At 55.1% G+C, this 16,640-nt stretch overlaps 1 protein-coding gene across 7 annotated transcripts in view; it reads left to right on the plus strand.

The window, feature by feature from the left end:
* The window catches only part of MEF2D (myocyte enhancer factor 2D), a 28,672-nt gene extending 14,148 nt beyond the window's left edge, over window positions 1-14,524 (plus strand). For 3 of the 7 annotated variants that reach the window (XM_037016649.2, XM_037016647.2, XM_037016652.2), the window contains 11 exons: window positions 1,795-1,985; window positions 2,590-2,793; window positions 4,244-4,381; window positions 5,417-5,627; window positions 5,813-5,869; window positions 7,584-7,774; window positions 8,271-8,291; window positions 9,515-9,644; window positions 13,055-13,286; window positions 13,716-14,022; window positions 14,340-14,524. In XM_037016649.2, coding sequence (XP_036872544.1) covers window positions 1,932-1,985; window positions 2,590-2,793; window positions 4,244-4,381; window positions 5,417-5,627; window positions 5,813-5,869; window positions 7,584-7,774; window positions 8,271-8,291; window positions 9,515-9,644; window positions 13,055-13,286; window positions 13,716-14,022; window positions 14,340-14,351 — 1,557 coding nt within the window. In that variant the 5' untranslated portion in view covers window positions 1,795-1,931 and the 3' untranslated portion in view covers window positions 14,352-14,524. Of the gene's footprint in view, window positions 1-686; window positions 710-1,794; window positions 1,986-2,589; window positions 2,794-4,243; window positions 4,382-4,439; window positions 4,575-5,416; window positions 5,628-5,812; window positions 5,870-7,583; window positions 7,775-8,270; window positions 8,292-9,514; window positions 9,645-13,054; window positions 13,287-13,715; window positions 14,023-14,339 lie in introns of those variants that run through there. The other 4 variants (XM_037016648.2, XM_037016653.2, XM_037016655.2 and 1 more) reach the window with 4 other exon arrangements.
* The last annotated feature ends 2,116 nt before the right edge of the window (window positions 14,525-16,640 follow it).

Consider the following 16,640-nt stretch of genomic DNA (forward strand, 5'->3'; position numbering starts at 1 on the left):
GACTAGGGAAAGCCTGAGGGACAGTCCTGGTAATGGGGAAGGGTAGGGAGCGGTATTCCTGGCTCCTCCCAAGGTCATAGATGTCTCTGCCTTCCTTTCCCTCCATGGCCAAGATGCCAACACATGAACCCGGGTACCATGGTTGACTGGAACTGCAAGGGCCCAGGGAAACTCGGCAGCTATTAGAGAAGAAGGCTGGGCAGGGGCTTCCTGATCACAGGTGTGTCTGTCATAAAGCACTCAAGGGACCCCTCTGCCCAGGCTGTGGAGGATGTCAGACAGAGGTTCCCTGGACACCTCTGCCAAGGCTGGGGCAGGTGAAAGCCCACCGGGACTGTGCAATGTGGGGTCTCTGGCTCCACAGAAGGGGAGCTCTGGAGGGGAGGGCTGGACTTCGTTGGCTGTCTTCCTCTCAGGACCCCGTCAGAGTGGGTTAGGAAGCATGGTCCGTGCTCCCTGCTCCCTTCCACCAGGAAGGCCCCACCTCTGAGCCTGCTGGAATCACAGAGATGGAGGGTCATCTCATGCCTTCATTCCACCCCAGGCCCTTCCAGTACCCAAGAGCTACTGCAGCCTGTTTGGCACTGTACACATCTGAGAGCATGTACTTTTTCTGGGTCAGGCTGGACTGCCATTCCCGTGCTTCCTCCCATCCTGGTTCTGGGCTTGGAGCCTTCCAATCCTGGTGGGCCGTGGCTGACTTATAGAGGTACTGAGATGGGGATCTCTCTATCTGGTTTCTGCATCCCCCGGCTGCCAGCAGCCTCCTTTGTGTATGTCAGTAGGCTCTGTATTTTCTCTGTGTGCTTCAGAGTGAATAAGGTTGGGAAGCATTCCTGACAGTGAACTTGGGTTCTATACTTGGTGCAGTTCCTCTAGAGCAGGAGTCAGCAAACTATGACCCATGGGCCAAATCTGGCCCAGGCCTGTTCTTATAAATCTAATTGTCATTGGAGCACAGCCACCCTCGTTCATTTATGTGTCATCTACAGCTTCTTTCACGCTACAATGGCAGACTATATGGCCTGCAAAGCCTAAAATAGTTATTTGGCCGTTTACAGAAAAAATTGGTAGACCTCTGGTCTAGAGGAGTGGTTTGTTTATATTTTTGTATATTTATTTATTTTAAGCAACAGAACCCTTTCTTCAAACAAATTTTAGGCCAAGGCCCACTGATAGAGTTGTAAAAACAATTGGTTAAAGGAAGACAGGGACTCTGTAGCCCCAGCCCCACTCTGGGACCCCAGACTCCAGGGTTCCATGAGCTGGGTGTGAGGACTGCTGCTCTAGACCTGCTCTGGTATGTTCTTGAGCCAGGGGACCCAAACACTCCCATCCTGGCACCAGATGCACGGTGCTAGCTCTTTGTGGCTGTGGCAGGTATACACTCAGCTCATTCTCTGCAGGAGGCTCTTGAACTAGAAGCCCTGTTCTAGGCCAGAGGGGCTGCTGGTGAACCCAGTTACCTCTACTTGGAGTGGGCTGGGGTGTTCTTTACGACGCAGACCCTTAGAAGCCAGGAAGTTCCCATATTCTGTGTGACCTAGAATCTGAGGGCAACAATGATAGTGTGGAAAGCGGCTGGACCACAGTCCTGTGCCCTGAGTGTGAGTTCCAGCTTGTGCCTGGCTATGACATGCCATCACCTCAGGTCGTAACATATCTGCATTTTGAGGATGGTGTTCAGACCCTGCTGGCCTCTTACAGGGGTGCTGTGAGCCTGGCATGTGTGCCCAAGGAGCAAGGCAGAGGGTTGCCAGAGCTAACAGTCCTCCTGTGACCCTCCCCTCCCAGGAGGCTGTACAGAAGGTGTCCTGTAGACCATGAACTGAACACTGGTCCCAGACTGTTCATGAGCAGAGTTTAAGGTGTGCCTACACCACCACCCAGCGATCCCCTCCCCGACTTAGCACTGAGGATCCCCGGAGAAGATGGGGAGGAAAAAGATTCAGATCCAGCGAATCACTGATGAGCGGAACCGACAGGTGAGGAGGTCGGGGAGCCACAGAGAGTGGGTGAGGTGAGGGAGCTGGCCTCTGCCTCCACTGAAGCCACTGGGAGTGGGGGCTCTGGAGGCTATCACAGAAGGTGAAGGGCTGGGTTGGGAGAAGAGGAGCCCCACCTCCCTATGGCTCTTAGAACCCTGTGTCCCAGAACCTAGAGGCTCATCTGCAGCTGCAACCAGACAGACCTGTGCTTCAACCCAGAACCATGTGCAAGCCCCAGGCCACGCCCAGGCAGGCCCCCTTTCCTGATGATGCTCCCCTCTTCCTACCCCCATGGGAGAGCCCAGAAGCCCCTCTCTTCTCCTTCCTGACCTCTTTAGAGCTCCCAGCGCAGAGTTGTGGAGTTCTGTCCATCTAAATCCTCTCCCTTCAGTGCATTGGCTCTGGGCTGTGTCTCGCCCAGGTGTTAGCAGAGAGGTATGGGCCTATTCTTTCCCCAGACCAGGGGCTCCTGACAACAGGGCTGTGTCACCCTGAGAATGGGGGCTCCCGAGGCAGGGTCTGTGACCAGCTACCTATAGGCTGGGACTCCTGGGCAGGCCTGGACTGAGCCAGACCTGGCCACCGACCCGCCCACCTGCAGGTGACATTCACCAAGCGGAAGTTCGGGCTGATGAAGAAGGCATACGAGCTGAGTGTGCTCTGCGACTGCGAGATTGCGCTCATCATCTTTAACCACTCCAACAAGCTGTTCCAGTACGCCAGCACCGACATGGACAAGGTGCTGCTCAAGTACACGGAGTACAACGAGCCGCACGAGAGCCGCACCAATGCCGACATCATTGAGGTGGGCGCCCACGCACGGCCCTGCTCCTGCTGCAGCTGCTCACGAAGTGCCCGTGCAGCACACGCGCAGACCTGCCTGTGCACACACAGGTGTACGCCTGCCCCTCGCAGCCACTCACCTATGTGCACACATGTATAAACCCACATCCTCTCACGTAAGCCCCGTGTCTGAGGAGGAAGGAGGGGCAGCAAGGTGGATGTCAGTGGGCCTGCCTGCCAGCCCGCTCCCACTCTAGCCCCCTCTGAGAGTCTTTCTTCGTGCCTGTCAGGCATGACATGACATCTCTCTGCTCTGTCCTCTTGAATTCTCTGTCTCCCCTCCTCACGTTGCAGCTTTTGGTCTGCTCTTGCATCTGACTCTTCCTTCCTTTGTCGCTTTCTTGGTTGCTGTCTTCCCTGCTTTTTCTCTGTCCCTCTGGCTCAGTTTCTGTTTCAAAGAGAGGGGGCGTTGTGAACCGTTGCACATGGGTTTGGAGTCCAGCTCTGGCCTTTATTGGCCACGTGGCCTTGGGCAGATGGTTTAGCTTCCCAGAGCCCTGAAGCCCACCTCCAAAGAATGGGGCCGGTGCCTGCTTTGAAGGGCAGTGTGTGAATTGAACGAGATAGCCCGATTTGCTTCCCGCACTGAGGTATGCATGTCTTGGGGGTACAGAACTTTTGCCAGTGGAGAAGGTGCCCGGGAGTGACACTGAAAGATTTGGAGGAAATTCCCTTATTTTTATATTAAAGAAAACAAATTTTCTGTAGAGCAGAATATAAAATTGGCATTAATTTTTAAGACAAAATAAGTATCTTTGAAGGTGTTTTGAGCATGGAGAGGGCAGTTGTGCAGTGTACTCCAGACCTACCACGTGTGCCTCTCTTCTGTGTGGACATGTGAGAAGCCTGACCTCTGGGCAAGGACAGCATATGGTGTGGTACATAGTAGGAGCTTCATAACTGCTAGTTCCTCTTTGCCTTTCTCCCCCTTACTCCTCTCCCTCTCGGTCTCCATCTCTATTTCTCTCTCCCACCTCTCATACACAGAGCCTAGGGACTGAGTTGGGCAAAGCCAGCCCTGACACCTTCCCCATGGGGGTGCTCCGTGCCTTCTGGCCAGGGCTTGCCGAAGGGTGGTCAGGCAGGGGCTGGCCCAGAGCACCAGCCCCTCAGCCTATCCCCCAGAGAGCCCCCTTCCCACCTATCACTTGGAAGCACATGTCTGTGTCAAGTTCTTTCCCTGGGTTAGTACCACCTTCCATGTGACCTCCCTCATCAACTGCATAGTCAGTCACACAGTGCTCTAGGAGGGGCGAAGGTGACACTGATGGAGAGGGCTGGTGAGATGCAGGGAACCTTAAGGAAGGAAGTTGGGAAAACGTCGGGGGGTCTCAGGGAAGGGCTGTAAGGACCTCAGGGGCAATGGGGCGGGGAGGCCCCTCTCCCCACTGACGGCAGTGGTGCGGTTACAGACCCTGAGGAAGAAGGGCTTCAACGGCTGCGACAGCCCGGAGCCCGACGGGGAGGATTCGCTGGAACAGAGCCCCCTGCTGGAGGACAAGTATCGGCGCGCCAGCGAGGAGCTGGACGGGCTCTTCCGGCGCTATGGGGTGAGCCCCACTCACTCTCTCTCTGTTGGCTCCCCCCTTCCGGCCCCTTCCCCACCAGGCGCTGCACAAGAAGCACAGGGAATGTGAGAGCCCTGAGGTGGACGAGGTGTTTGCCCTGACCCCCCAGACGGAGGAGAAATATAAAAAGATAGACGAGGAGTTTGATAAAATGATGCAGAGTTATAGACTGGCCGTGAGTAGTCGCATGGAGGAGAGGCTCCCTGTGGTGCATGGTGTGGCTTCGCGCCCCGCCCCGGCCCTCGGCTGCCTCTGATGGATGTTCTGCTCTGAGCCATGCTGGGGCTATTAGTGACCACTGAGGAACCTCTGACCTTGGCCGTGATAAACCTGTGACCCTTGATGAGACTCATCTTGGATGGAGCATAAGCTGGGACAGGCCTGGAGTGTCCCGCTCCCCAGCAAGAAGTGTGTAGATGATGTGAGATCCTTATATAACAGGAAACTAGAGAATGTACTCTTTGTCCAGACCTCTTGGGGAGAGGCCCCCATGGGCCTGCTGACACCGAGCCAGAGATACTCAGTAGCATTGTTTAGTGGAGACGGAGACTGCTAGAGAGGAAGGCAGTGAGGTGGGGTGAACACCTGCTGCTGCAGGCCGGACGGACAGGAGACTGCAAGTGGAACAAGGTCCTGTCCACGGCACAGGCCTTTAACAGCTGTGTGTGTGAGTGCGGGTCTGTACGAGGGGCCTCTAACCTGCTCTCTGTGTGTCCTGCCTGGCTGAGGACTAACCCACCTCTACTAGGAGCTTCCAGGTGTCCCTGGTCCTGTTTGCAGTGGGCAGAGCCTTGTTCTCATTCTCTAGGCCAGAGATGATCCCCAAGCATTCCCACCAAAGTGCTTCCTTGGTGGGAATGGCAGGCAGGACTCTGAGAGGGCCCAAGGCAGAGATTGAGCTGTTGGGCCTAGGACGCACAGCCCAGAGACTAGAGCCCTTGCCTGGACTCTCTGGCAGAGTAGGACCAAGGTAAGGTGGCATCCTGGCCTGACCCTGCCTTTCCATTTTCTGTCTAGTCAGCTGTCCCGGCCCCCAACTTTGCCATGCCTGTCACGGTGCCCGTGTCCAATCAGAGCTCACTGCAGTTCAGCAATCCCAGCGGCTCCCTGGTCACTCCTTCCCTGGTGACGTCATCCCTCACCGACCCACGGCTCCTGTCCCCTCAGCAGCCAGCACTACAGAGGAATAGTGTGTCTCCTGGCCTGCCCCAGCGGCCAGCCAGTGCCGGTGAGTGGCCTGTAAGTGGGTGGGCAAGGTGTGGTGAGGACTTAGGAGATTCCATTTTCAATTGTGAATACTTCCTTCACACACCCCAGCCCACCACGCCTTCTCCTGGTTAGTGGCTCCTGAGAAGGGACTGGCTCTGGGAAGGGGTGTCCTGTCAGCTCATCGTGGTTCTTTTTTTCCCCCAGGGGCCATGCTCGGGGGAGATCTTAGCAGTGCTAATGGAGCCTGCCCCAGCCCTGTCGGTGAGTATGGCTGCCCTTGCGCTTGGGGTAGGACCTGCCTGCTCAGCAGCTCCAGGTCCACAGACCAGGAATGGCTAGATTAGAAAAGAGGAGGATCCCAGGGCCTGAATTGAATGTACAGTCTGAGGATTTTTAAGCCCTGGAGTTTTTTGTCTAGTGGTAAACTGATGTGGATAGGTCAGCAGAGATGAAGGCTCAGGGAATCTGGAAAAACTGAGAAGGGACCAACATTTCTAGTTGGAGGAGAAGATCCAAGTCTTTTCAGTTGAGTTGGGGGCATCTGGCTGTGATCTGGAGGATGTGAATATCTAGTGTTGCCTACAGACACTAGGCATGGGCTCATACACACATACACACAGACATTCTCATGCTTATGGAAATATCCCAACATAAGATGTACACTTATGAGCAAACATCTAAAAGCCACAGAAGAAAGGCTGCTCCCCTATACCCCCCAGTCCTGCAGCTGACAGCCCCTCCTACCCTGTGCTGTTGTCCAACTGGTGACTATGACTTCGAATGTCACCATTGACGTCACCCTGACATTCCTGCCATTCCCAGAGTGATCCGCGAATTGGAATGGAAGCAGCCACACACTTCTACGGCAACAGTGTGTTCTCAAGGGACAGAGCAAGGTGACATTCTGACTGAGATCACCCCCACATCTCTGGGCTTTAGAGTCCCTCAGTCTATCCCAGGCACCACAGAATATCTCCTTAGCAATAACTGTGTACTGGGGTCAGGAAATTGGCAGAATGGGTGAATACTCCTCGCTCTCCAAGGAAAGGGCCCAAGAAATGCCTGCAGACCTTAAGGAAACAGTGATACTTGCTGGCTCGCAAGGCCAGCATGTAGATAGCTGGTGAGAGCCCAGCATGGCCTCCAGCCAGCTGTGTGGCCCTGGACGAGTCATTACACCTGTGCCAACCAGGCCTCAAGTTTCCTCTTTTGTAAATGGGGCTGACAATACGTGTCCTGTCTTGTCTTGCAGGGTTAGTGTGGGGATTAAATGAGGTAATATGCATGTAAAAGCCCTATGTAGCTTGAGGAGTGTTGAGCATAAGTAGCAAATAGTTATTGTGTTTGTTATTATCTGTCTAACTATGGTGGTGACTGTGTTATCAGTCCCCCAGTGCCAGTAACAGCACCACCACTAGTGACCGGCTCATCTTCCCCAGAGCCGCAGGGATCTTGTCATCCAAATCTTGTGCTCATCCAAGTCACAGCATCTTCCACTCGTGTGGCAAAGGAGTGGTCTGAGTGCTTGTTTTGCCTTGGTGCCCAGAAGCCTCACTGGGGCCCACATTCCAGCCTTCCAGCCTGTCTCTAACCTGGGTTGTTGGGGGCCCAGAAGGTACTGGATTTCCTTTTTGGATACCAAGAGAAAAGGCAGGAGAGACTGGGCTGTAGAAGAACCTCGTGGCCATTGTGGTTTCCATTTCCTGTTCTTCCCACCAATCACAGGCCTCCTCCCACCCAGTCCATCACGCATAACTTAGAGGCCCAGGGATGAGCCCAGTGATTTAGGAGTAGGGGGTATTCTCCCTTTACTCCCAAGACAGGGTGGTTTTAGGGAAAATCAGAGAGCTCAGCACCCACTCAAAGCCTCAGCTTAGCTTTGTGAGGTTCTAGGTGGCAGGTGTCCTGGCGGGGGACAGTTAACAGGACTGGGGGTGGGTCCATGTTTTTCCTCTTACCCTCATCTCTTCTCCAGGGAATGGCTATGTCAGTGCCCGGGCTTCCCCTGGCCTCCTCCCCGTGGCCAACGGCAACAGCCTAAACAAGGTCATCCCTGCCAAGTCTCCGCCCCCGCCCACCCACAGCGCCCAGCTTGGAGCCCCCAGCCGCAAGCCTGACCTGAGGGTCATCACTTCCCAGGGAGGAAAGGGGTTAATGCATCACTTGGTGAGTGGGCATCTGGGCCAAGGGGCAGGGGCTGGGGAATAGGTGAGTGAGGAAGGAGAAAAGACCTCTAGTAGGAGAGATGATAGTCAGCCAGTAATTAGGACTTGCCTAGAGAGATCATGGAAGCATGGCTTCTCATGAGTTCCTTCTTCCCAGAGAGCCTTACAAAAGGTTGAAACACAGAAATACCAGCCTAGAGGGCAGTAAAAAATGGGTAGGAGGTGGGAGAGAAGGTTCTGTGATGAGGAAGAGGATGGGAGAGATTTGCCGTTACAGATGGGAGGACTAGGTTGTGAGGATTTCCTAACTGGTGGACATTGGGGTATAGTACCTTCTGGAAATCAGGACAGTGGAAAGCTCTGTCCTTCTAGGATGGAGAGCCATCCTGCCTCTATGCAAAGAGGTAGATGGACTGGCTGTGGGGTCAGGGGAATGATGGGGAGGGGGACAGAGGCCAGAGACTGAATCATCCCCTTGGTTTTATTTCTGCTCCCAGACTGAGGACCATTTAGATCTGGTAAGTGAGGCAATGAGATTTTTTTGCCGTGGCTTTGAATTCTGGGTGGGCCAGCATGGAGTGTGTGTGCCCTCGCCCTTTCATCTGTGTGTGTAGTGCGTGTCCTTTGTTTGGTTATTTGCTAGGAGCTGTGCTTAGTGCCAAGTGGGATGCAGAAATGAATGGGGCAGGGCTATGAGGGGTTAGACCTGCATGTGTGTGTACCTGTGTGTACATAGATGTCTTTGTGTGATGTTGCATTCATGTACACACATGCCATGGTGTGGGCCAGCCCCAGACCTTAAAGGTCCCATCTGGATGTGTATCAAGATGCCTGGATTAGGCCGTTGGACCACAGGCTGGCCCACACTTGCCCTCTGACCCTACTCAGTCCCGTTGAGCATTCTCAGGACCCAGGATAAGGACCTCTTTAGGGAGGTGCCAGCCAGACAATGACTTCGATTTCCCAAGGGAAGCTGAGACCCAAGGCAAGCCCGGACTTGTTCTTGGTGGGGACCATCCCCTCTCCCCTCTGTCCCCTTGTGCTCAGTCTTGCACACGGCCCGCCTCACAGGCACTCAGAGGCATGCGCAGCCGCTCTTGTGTGCTCACACTTACATGCTCAACCTGAGCCAGGAGTGGGGCGGGGGCTCCTCCCTCCCCAGCTCCCTGTCGGGAGGCCAGAGAGGCTGGAAAAGGCAGGCAGGCTTTGGCGGCCAATACCGCAGCAGTTTCGGCCCCAGCGTGGAGTTGGAATAAACAAGTGAGTCAGCGGCAGATGGAGCTGACAGCCCCACACACGTGTGTGCATACACGCAGGCACATGCCACACCAGGCCCCACGTTCCCCTCACAGATGCCAGCACACTTCTACAGGGTGTGTGCTGAAGAGGGATGGATGGGGAGAGCAGCCCCAGAGGGACCAGCCAGGAGAGGAGTGTCTCTCCCTCCTCCCAGCCTGCCTGAGGAGGCTGGGCGTTGTTGGGGCTACAGAGCCAGCATACACGCCTTACTCTTTGCATGTGTGTAGGTGCGAATGGATTTGAGTGTGCATGTTTCTGCCTCTGGATCTCAGTGTCTCTGTGATTGCCCCAGCATATGTTTGTGTATATGTAGGGGCCTCCATGTTGAGGCATCCCCACCTGGGCCCTGCAATGCAGGGACCTTAGCTGGGCCTTGAATGAAAGGCTAGGGCAAAGTAGCCCACCTGTTTGCCACCTCTTGACAGACAGTTTTCTCCTGCAGAACAATGCCCAGCGCCTTGGGGTCTCCCAGTCTACCCACTCACTCACCACCCCAGTGGTTTCTGTGGCAACGCCGAGTTTACTCAGCCAGGGCCTCCCCTTCTCTTCCATGCCCACCGCCTACAACACAGGTGAGTGTTCATGTGACATGTAGCTGGGTGCATTTGACTTTGGGGCAAGGGAGGGAACATGAAATGCTCCCCGGGGTGTGCCCCAGTCTGAGGCAGGCCGTTGATTTGCACGATCCCCTGCTTGATTAAGGTGGCCAGATTTAGCAGATAGAAACACAGAATGCCCACTCAAATTTACATTCCAGATAAAACAATGAATAGTTTTTCAGTCTGTCTCAAAGACATTTTTCTGCTAAAGTGTGTCCCAAAGAACATATGCTAAACAGTTATTCATTGTTTTCTGTCTGAAATTCAGATTGAACTGGGTATTCCTTATTTTTAATATAAAACCTAATGGAAGAGGGAGGCCCTGTCCTTAGGGAGCCTCTGTCCGAGGAGGAGTCAGGCCAGAGGCGGGTTGAGCAGCTGATTCAGGCTGACCGTGGTTGGGGAGTGGGGAAGGGGACAAGGTCAGTTCAGCAAGGCTTCTTGGAGGAAAAGAATGAAGGAATGAGGGAGGGAAGGGACAGGGAGGCAGAGGAGCCCAGAGAGGAGACATGGTCACAAAGAGTCATCCAGTGTCCTGGGAAGATGAGGTGGGGGCTCCGGAGCAGGGAAGAGGAGGGTCCCTCACCCTGACTTTGGCTTGGGATTAGAGTGGCAGGAGCGAGGAAGGGGGAGGGTGAAGGTTGGGGAGAGGTCTCTCAGTAGAAGAAACCATACGGAACACCCCGTGCCCTCCCGTCCTGGGTCCCCAGGGCTGTCCTGGCCTGTGTCACCCACTCACACCTTCCCAGAAGCAGTCCGGGATACTCTCAGCCACCCTTGCCTGCTCTCCAGTCAGCTGTCTGAGGAAGGATTTTCCAGTGAGGAAATGCCTTGTCACCTTGTTTCAGAGCATTTGTGTGGCTGGGAAGGAAGTCTGTTTCCCACCTAGGAGACCTGCCATCTCCCAGGTTCTGTCACCTATGAGTGGCTGTGTTAGAGCTCTTCTATGATGAGATGAGAGTAGACCAAAAACTTTCCCCCTTCCCACACCCCCCATTCCAGAGTTGAACCATGCTAGGTCTCAGACACCAGAACAGATACCCACAAAATTCCACCTGTGTGGAAATCCAGACTCCAGCCCTGTATATAGGAAAGCCCTTTGGGGCAGGTAAGAGAGCTGCCTCAGGTTGAGGGCCAGACTCTGCTGGTGGCATGTGTGTCTGGGTCCAGATTTATCATCCAGGTATCATAAAGCCCCTGTGTGCTCCCATGCCTGTGCCCACTTCCAGGTTATTATGTCCTCAGGCAGCTTCAGAGAAGACCGTCTGAGATGGCTGTGCAGCCCTGGGGCCGGGCTCCTCACCTGTAAAAGCTGTGGGTGGACAGGCAGCCAGTGCCCTCTGGGGCCTAACTAGCAAAGCTGGCCCCCTGAGGGTGGGCAGGGTTGGTTGGCAGAGGGCAGCGCTGAGCCCTTTTCAGGAGTTGGTGTTTTGGGGGAATCCCATGGTGGTGGTTTTCTGCTACCTTCTGGTCCTCCACCAGTCTTTGTGAAGCAGGAGGGAGATTAATGGGTATCAGTGAACTGGGACAGTTGCTGAGCAAGACCAGACTTTAGGCTCTATTTGTCAGTCTGGTATGAAGCAGATTCTGATGCTGGGCCTGCCCTTGGAGCCCTGCTGGAAAGTGGGTGAGCTTTTCTCATCTCAGAAACCAGGGGCTCTAGTCCTACTTGCTGCAGGAGTAATTAAGTAGACCTCAGTTTAAACAGCAGGTGCTTTCAGGTGACCCTCGGTATGTAAACAAATCCTACAAGCACACTGCTGTTTAGTTGTTCACTGTTCACAGTCCTTGGTCCCAGCTCAAGTTCGGCTGGGGGGTGATCTGGCATGGTAATGTCAAAGGTGAGGGCAGGCCGGGCGCCCTCTTGACACTGGCTGTGCAGGTCTGGCTGTGGTCATTCTAGGAGCAGAGCAGGTTACCAGGTGGCCTGTGGGCTGCGCTCCTGTCTAGGAGGAATCAAGCCTGCTGGGAGCCAAGCCTCCAGATAGATAGGGCAGGGGTGTGGGGACCACGTGTGGGGCTGGGAGCCGAGTCTGTCCGATTCGCTGACTGAGGGAGGCTGGCCACAGCCCTGCACTGCTCGAGGCTGACTTCTTTGTTTGTAAAATGAGGGCTGGAATTAGTTGGTACTAAGGATCCGTTTGTGCCCTTGCTGTGCTTTGCTCAGTGCCCTGGCTAACGTTTTGAGACCAGAGGCAAGCATGGGCCGCATCTAGGGTGACATTTAAAGATGCCTAAGGCCTGAGATCTTGCTCTGCCATTGGCTTTCTCTGTGACCTGGGGCAAGTTCCTTAAACTTGAGGTTGCAGTTGCCTTATTTGTAAATTAGTAGTAACAATAGGTAAATCTTTTGAATATTTACTACGGTACCAGACATTGTTCTACATGCCTCATGTGTGTTAATTCACTCAGTCCTCACAGCAGCTTCATGATACAGGCCAGGTCATTGCCTCCAGTTTATAGGTAAATGAGTAAGCAGTGTGCCCAAGGTGACTTGACCTGTAAGTGGAGGTAGCCAGGAAGTTTGGCCATACTGTTCTGTTGCAGAGATAATACCCTCTTCTGTGCATGAAGACAGCTGACTGGAACAGGTGACCCCTTGGGCAAGAGCACGAGGTGTAGTGTTGGGGTGACTGGGTGTTCTTGTGACCTCCCACTACCACAGTGCATTTGTTCCTCAGGGAAGACATTTTCTAATCTGTCCTAAATAGGATGCAACCTGAAACATAGCAGGGCTGTATAAATTGTGAAATGTTTCATGGTTCTGTTTGTTCTGTGACAGTGCAAATATCACAGTTTCCTCGTGAAGATAGACATTTTAGCAACCATTAAGCACCACCTCACAGGGAAATCTGCCAGGACCTTGGCCAGTTGTGTCACAGACACGTTTCCCTCGAGGTTCCTCTGCAGGTCCTTGCGGGTGGCAGGCATGTGTCCTCTGTGTTGCCATGTGTGGGCACAGCAGCTTGAAGCCTTGCTGCGATTTATTTTATGTGGAGTCTTTAGGAGATGGGGACTTTGCAGCAGGTGGAGTGGTACTTAGTAATTTGCCCCGATGAGCCATTCACCCAGCATTTTCCCTGCCTTCCCTCTATCCCAGAAAGGCATTTGAAGACTCCATAGTTGAAGAGATGACAATTAGACATTTATTAGACCTTCCCTCCTTGCTTTTTTCCCTTTCTTTTTTTAAATTGACATCCTAAGAGTGATACCTACACGTGATAAAAAAAAATGATTACGATTTGTGTTTCTTTGCTGTGAATGCCATCCTTAGGGATTTGTATGGGTGTAGTGATGCCCACGTCTATCAGTAACGACTTCCCTCCCGCCGTGCCTGTCCTCCCGGTGCAGGCTCTCATCCTCGCTTTCCCCACCCCCTGCAGAGTACCAGTTGACCAGTGCAGAGCTCTCCTCCTTGCCAGCCTTCAGTTCACCTGGGGGGCTGTCGCTAGGCAACGTCAGTGCCTGGCAGCAGCCGCAGCAGCCGCCCCAGCCGCAGCCTCCGCAGCCCCAGCCCCAGCCGCAGCCCCAGCCGCAGCCCCAGCCGCCCCAGCAGCAGCCACAGCCGCCTCAGCAGCAGCCTCACCTGGTCCCCGTCCCTCTCAGCAATCTAATGTGAGTCCTCCCGGGATGCCGTGGGCGTGTCTAGGAAGGGCACGTGGAGGGGCAGGAAGAGGAGGGTCCTCCAGAGAGCTGGGATCGCCTGGAGGTCGTCTGTCGGTGCAGAGTCTGGGAGGCACTGAGTGACAGCCCCGGAGTCCCCTGTACAGCCCTGGGAGACCTACCCTGAGCCCTCCCCAGCCAGCCCCGGGGTGGAGGCAGGGCCGGGACTGCAGAACATGATGTGCGATAAAACTAACGTGACTTATTTCCCTTCTTTCCCCTTCATGTGGCCCTGCCTCTCTGTCTGCCCACTTGTCTCACCTTCCCCCCGCACCCATCTTCTCATTCTCTGTTCTCACTCACTCTCTGTCTTGTGACCTCCCATCACCTTTTCTGCCACTCCGCTGTTTCTGTCCCCCGGACCCCATCACCTGTCTCCAGCCCGGGCAGCTCCCTGCCCCACGTGGGTGCCGCCCTCACGGTCACCACCCACCCACACATCAGCATCAAGTCGGAACCAGTCTCCCCGAGCCGCGAGCGCAGCCCTGCGCCTCCCCCTCCAGCTGTGTTCCCAGCTGCCCGCCCTGAGCCTGGTGACGGTCTCAGCAGCCCAGCTGGGGGCTCCTATGAGTCGGGGGACCGGGATGACGGACGGGGGGACTTCGGGCCCACGCTGGGCCTGCTGCGCCCAGCCCCAGAGCCTGAGGCTGAGGGCTCAGCCGTGAAGAGGATGAGGCTCGACACCTGGGTACTGTAGCATCGCCCCCTCTGTCTGCCAGTGTCGGCTATACCCAGGGACTGCCCTGTATGCCCCCTACCCTGCCCCCCGAGACCTTCTTATCTGTAACCTCAGAGGCCTTTGGCCAGCGAGCCCTCCCACCAGCCCATTTCGGGCAGCACCGGCCCACTTTGATACCCCCAGAGGTCCCTCTCTGCCTGCCCTCAGCATCAGTCCCTCCTCCCCTTGGAGCTGGCCCTGCCACTACGGGAAGAGGGGAGTGAGGGGCACATACCCCATAGCCTGGGCCACCCCCTCACCCACTTCTCCGTCTCCTCTCTTCACAGACATTAAAGTGACGATTCCCACTCCCCTCCTCTCAGCCTCCCTGATGAAGAGTTGACAATCTCACACCGCCCACCCCTCCCTGTCCTGGGCTCCTCCCGCTCGACCCCCACTTCCTTTCTTGTGCTCCATGTCCTGTTGACGGTTACATTTGTGTATAATTATTATTATATTATTATTATTATTATATTTTTTTTAATTTGGATTCTCGCTTTGGAGAGGGGGATGCTCCCATCCCCTCTTTGTGCACCCCCCGCCATTTTCACTGGCTGGGGGGGGCTCTTTTTTGCGGGAAGGGGGGGACACTTTGCACGTTGTACACATATGCTGCAGGAGGGGGTGGGGGGCCCGATAGGCCTTTGGGAAAGGACAGGTGCCGAGCCCTGCATGCGGAGCCCTCCCACCCCATCCCCCAGATAGAGGGAAGTAACCAAAAAAACTACCAAACAACAAAACCCCTTACAAAGACTGAAACCCCAAAGTCGGCTTGATGGGTGGGGTTGTGTTTTGGGGGAAAGTGAGGCAGAGGTTCTAAAACGGATCTCTGCTTCTGGACTGTTCCTGTGGCTGCAGGCACACAGGGCAGAATACCCAAGCCTGGCCCCCAAATGCCCCTGCATGCACACAACACACTCTCACTGATTCTTATGTGAGCTGCACCCCCAAGGAGATGGGAGGCCAGCCGAGCTTTTGGGCTGGGAATCTGAGGCTGGGGATAGGGTTTGAGGCGGGGGCCCCTCTGAAGCACATTTGGAGAGAAGGACAGAGCCATGAGGAGGGGCAGAAGGGCTGGGGTGAGGGGCGAATTGGGGCCCCCTCCCTTCCCCAGCATTTTCTCTAAGATATACAGTGCAATAGCTCACCACCCCTCAGTTGACACCAGCCCTGCAAAGCTGGCCACAAAGTGCAGGGAGAACTGGGGAGAGGGACTTGAGTGAGGTGGCTCAGCAGGAGATGGCCGTGGGGCACTCAGGGGTGCCTGAGGGCCCCAACTTTGGCACCGTGGGTGGGGGTGGGAGTGGGGACTTGCTCTTCCTTGCACGTACACATCCGCAGAGGAGTGGACATTGGGATGGCATGTGAGAGAGAGGGGACTGAGGGGTCCACAGAGGGCCTGCCTCCCTCCCTCCTTGGCCCCTCTCCACACCTCCTCCCAGCTCCTTCCCATCTTGACCCCACCTCCCTGCTCTTGGCGCCCTCATTGTCTTGCTACCTCCTGCCCCACCACCTCCAGGCCGCATCCCACTTTCCCTCTTGGCTACTGTAATTGTAAATAGCAACCTTTGGAAAACGTTAGCAGTGTAACAGTCCAGGAAACTGTTCTTTTTGTTGTTGTTGTATTGATATGAAATGAGATTCTATTTTTGTCAAAGTATATTGTAATAATAATGACTCAAACGGCCCGTACTGTACAGACGAGATTCTTCTGCTGTTGTTCTTGATCCCGCCCCGCCCCCTAGTCTGTCCCTCTCTGCTGACCCCCACCTTGGGGGCAGCCGAGGCATGAGGTCCTGAGACCTCAGGCTGGATCACTGACAAACTGGAGGGGGCAGGCCCCCGGCCCGTGATCCCCCACCGCCCCCACCCTAAGGGCCCGGCCTGGGGCGCTGTGGGCAGGCAGACTGGGGTCTCCCCAACCTTCACAGAAGCCCAGCTCCTCTGCCCAGGTGCGCAGTGCTCCCTTGGAGTTTCATCCTGGTGGGAACGTGGAGTTAGACAAGGCCCAGTTTGGTAGTAGGTGACTGTCTTTGCCCGCCTCTGACCCAGCCGCTTGCAGTATTCTGACACAACGCAGGGAAGGAACCAAAAGCAGGGGTACATGTGAGCGAGCACACATGTGGTGTATGTACTTACCAGAGCATATGGTATTCATGTGTCTGAGTGTACCTTATATTTATGTGCGTGTGTGTGGTTGCCTGGGCGTACCTTTGGGCATCTCTGAAGCCCATCTGGGCGTACCCGTTAATCTGTGACTGGAGCTCTGAGGGCATGTGTGTGTGTGTGTGTGTGTGCGCGCGCGGGCGAGTGCGCCTGGGTGTGTGTTTACAGAGGAATAGGTGGCTCTTGCTGCCACGCAGCCTTGGCTTCCAGCTCTGTGACCCTCCTTCCCTGCTCCTTCACCTTTTCTCACCCCAGCTCGGGGATGTTTGTAACACCGCAGCTGGGGCTCTGGCAGTTGTCCATCTTTGCTTCTACCCATAGCCCTACCTCTCTTGGGGCTCCAGGCACAATTGTCCACCCAGTCTTCACACTTCCCACACAGCTCCCTTTCATGGGGTACCCTCTTCCTCCCCAACCAGTCC

The sequence above is a fragment of the Manis javanica genome, chromosome 14 (genome assembly GCF_040802235.1).
Source record: "Manis javanica isolate MJ-LG chromosome 14, MJ_LKY, whole genome shotgun sequence".
Lineage (NCBI taxonomy): Eukaryota > Metazoa > Chordata > Mammalia > Pholidota > Manidae > Manis > Manis javanica.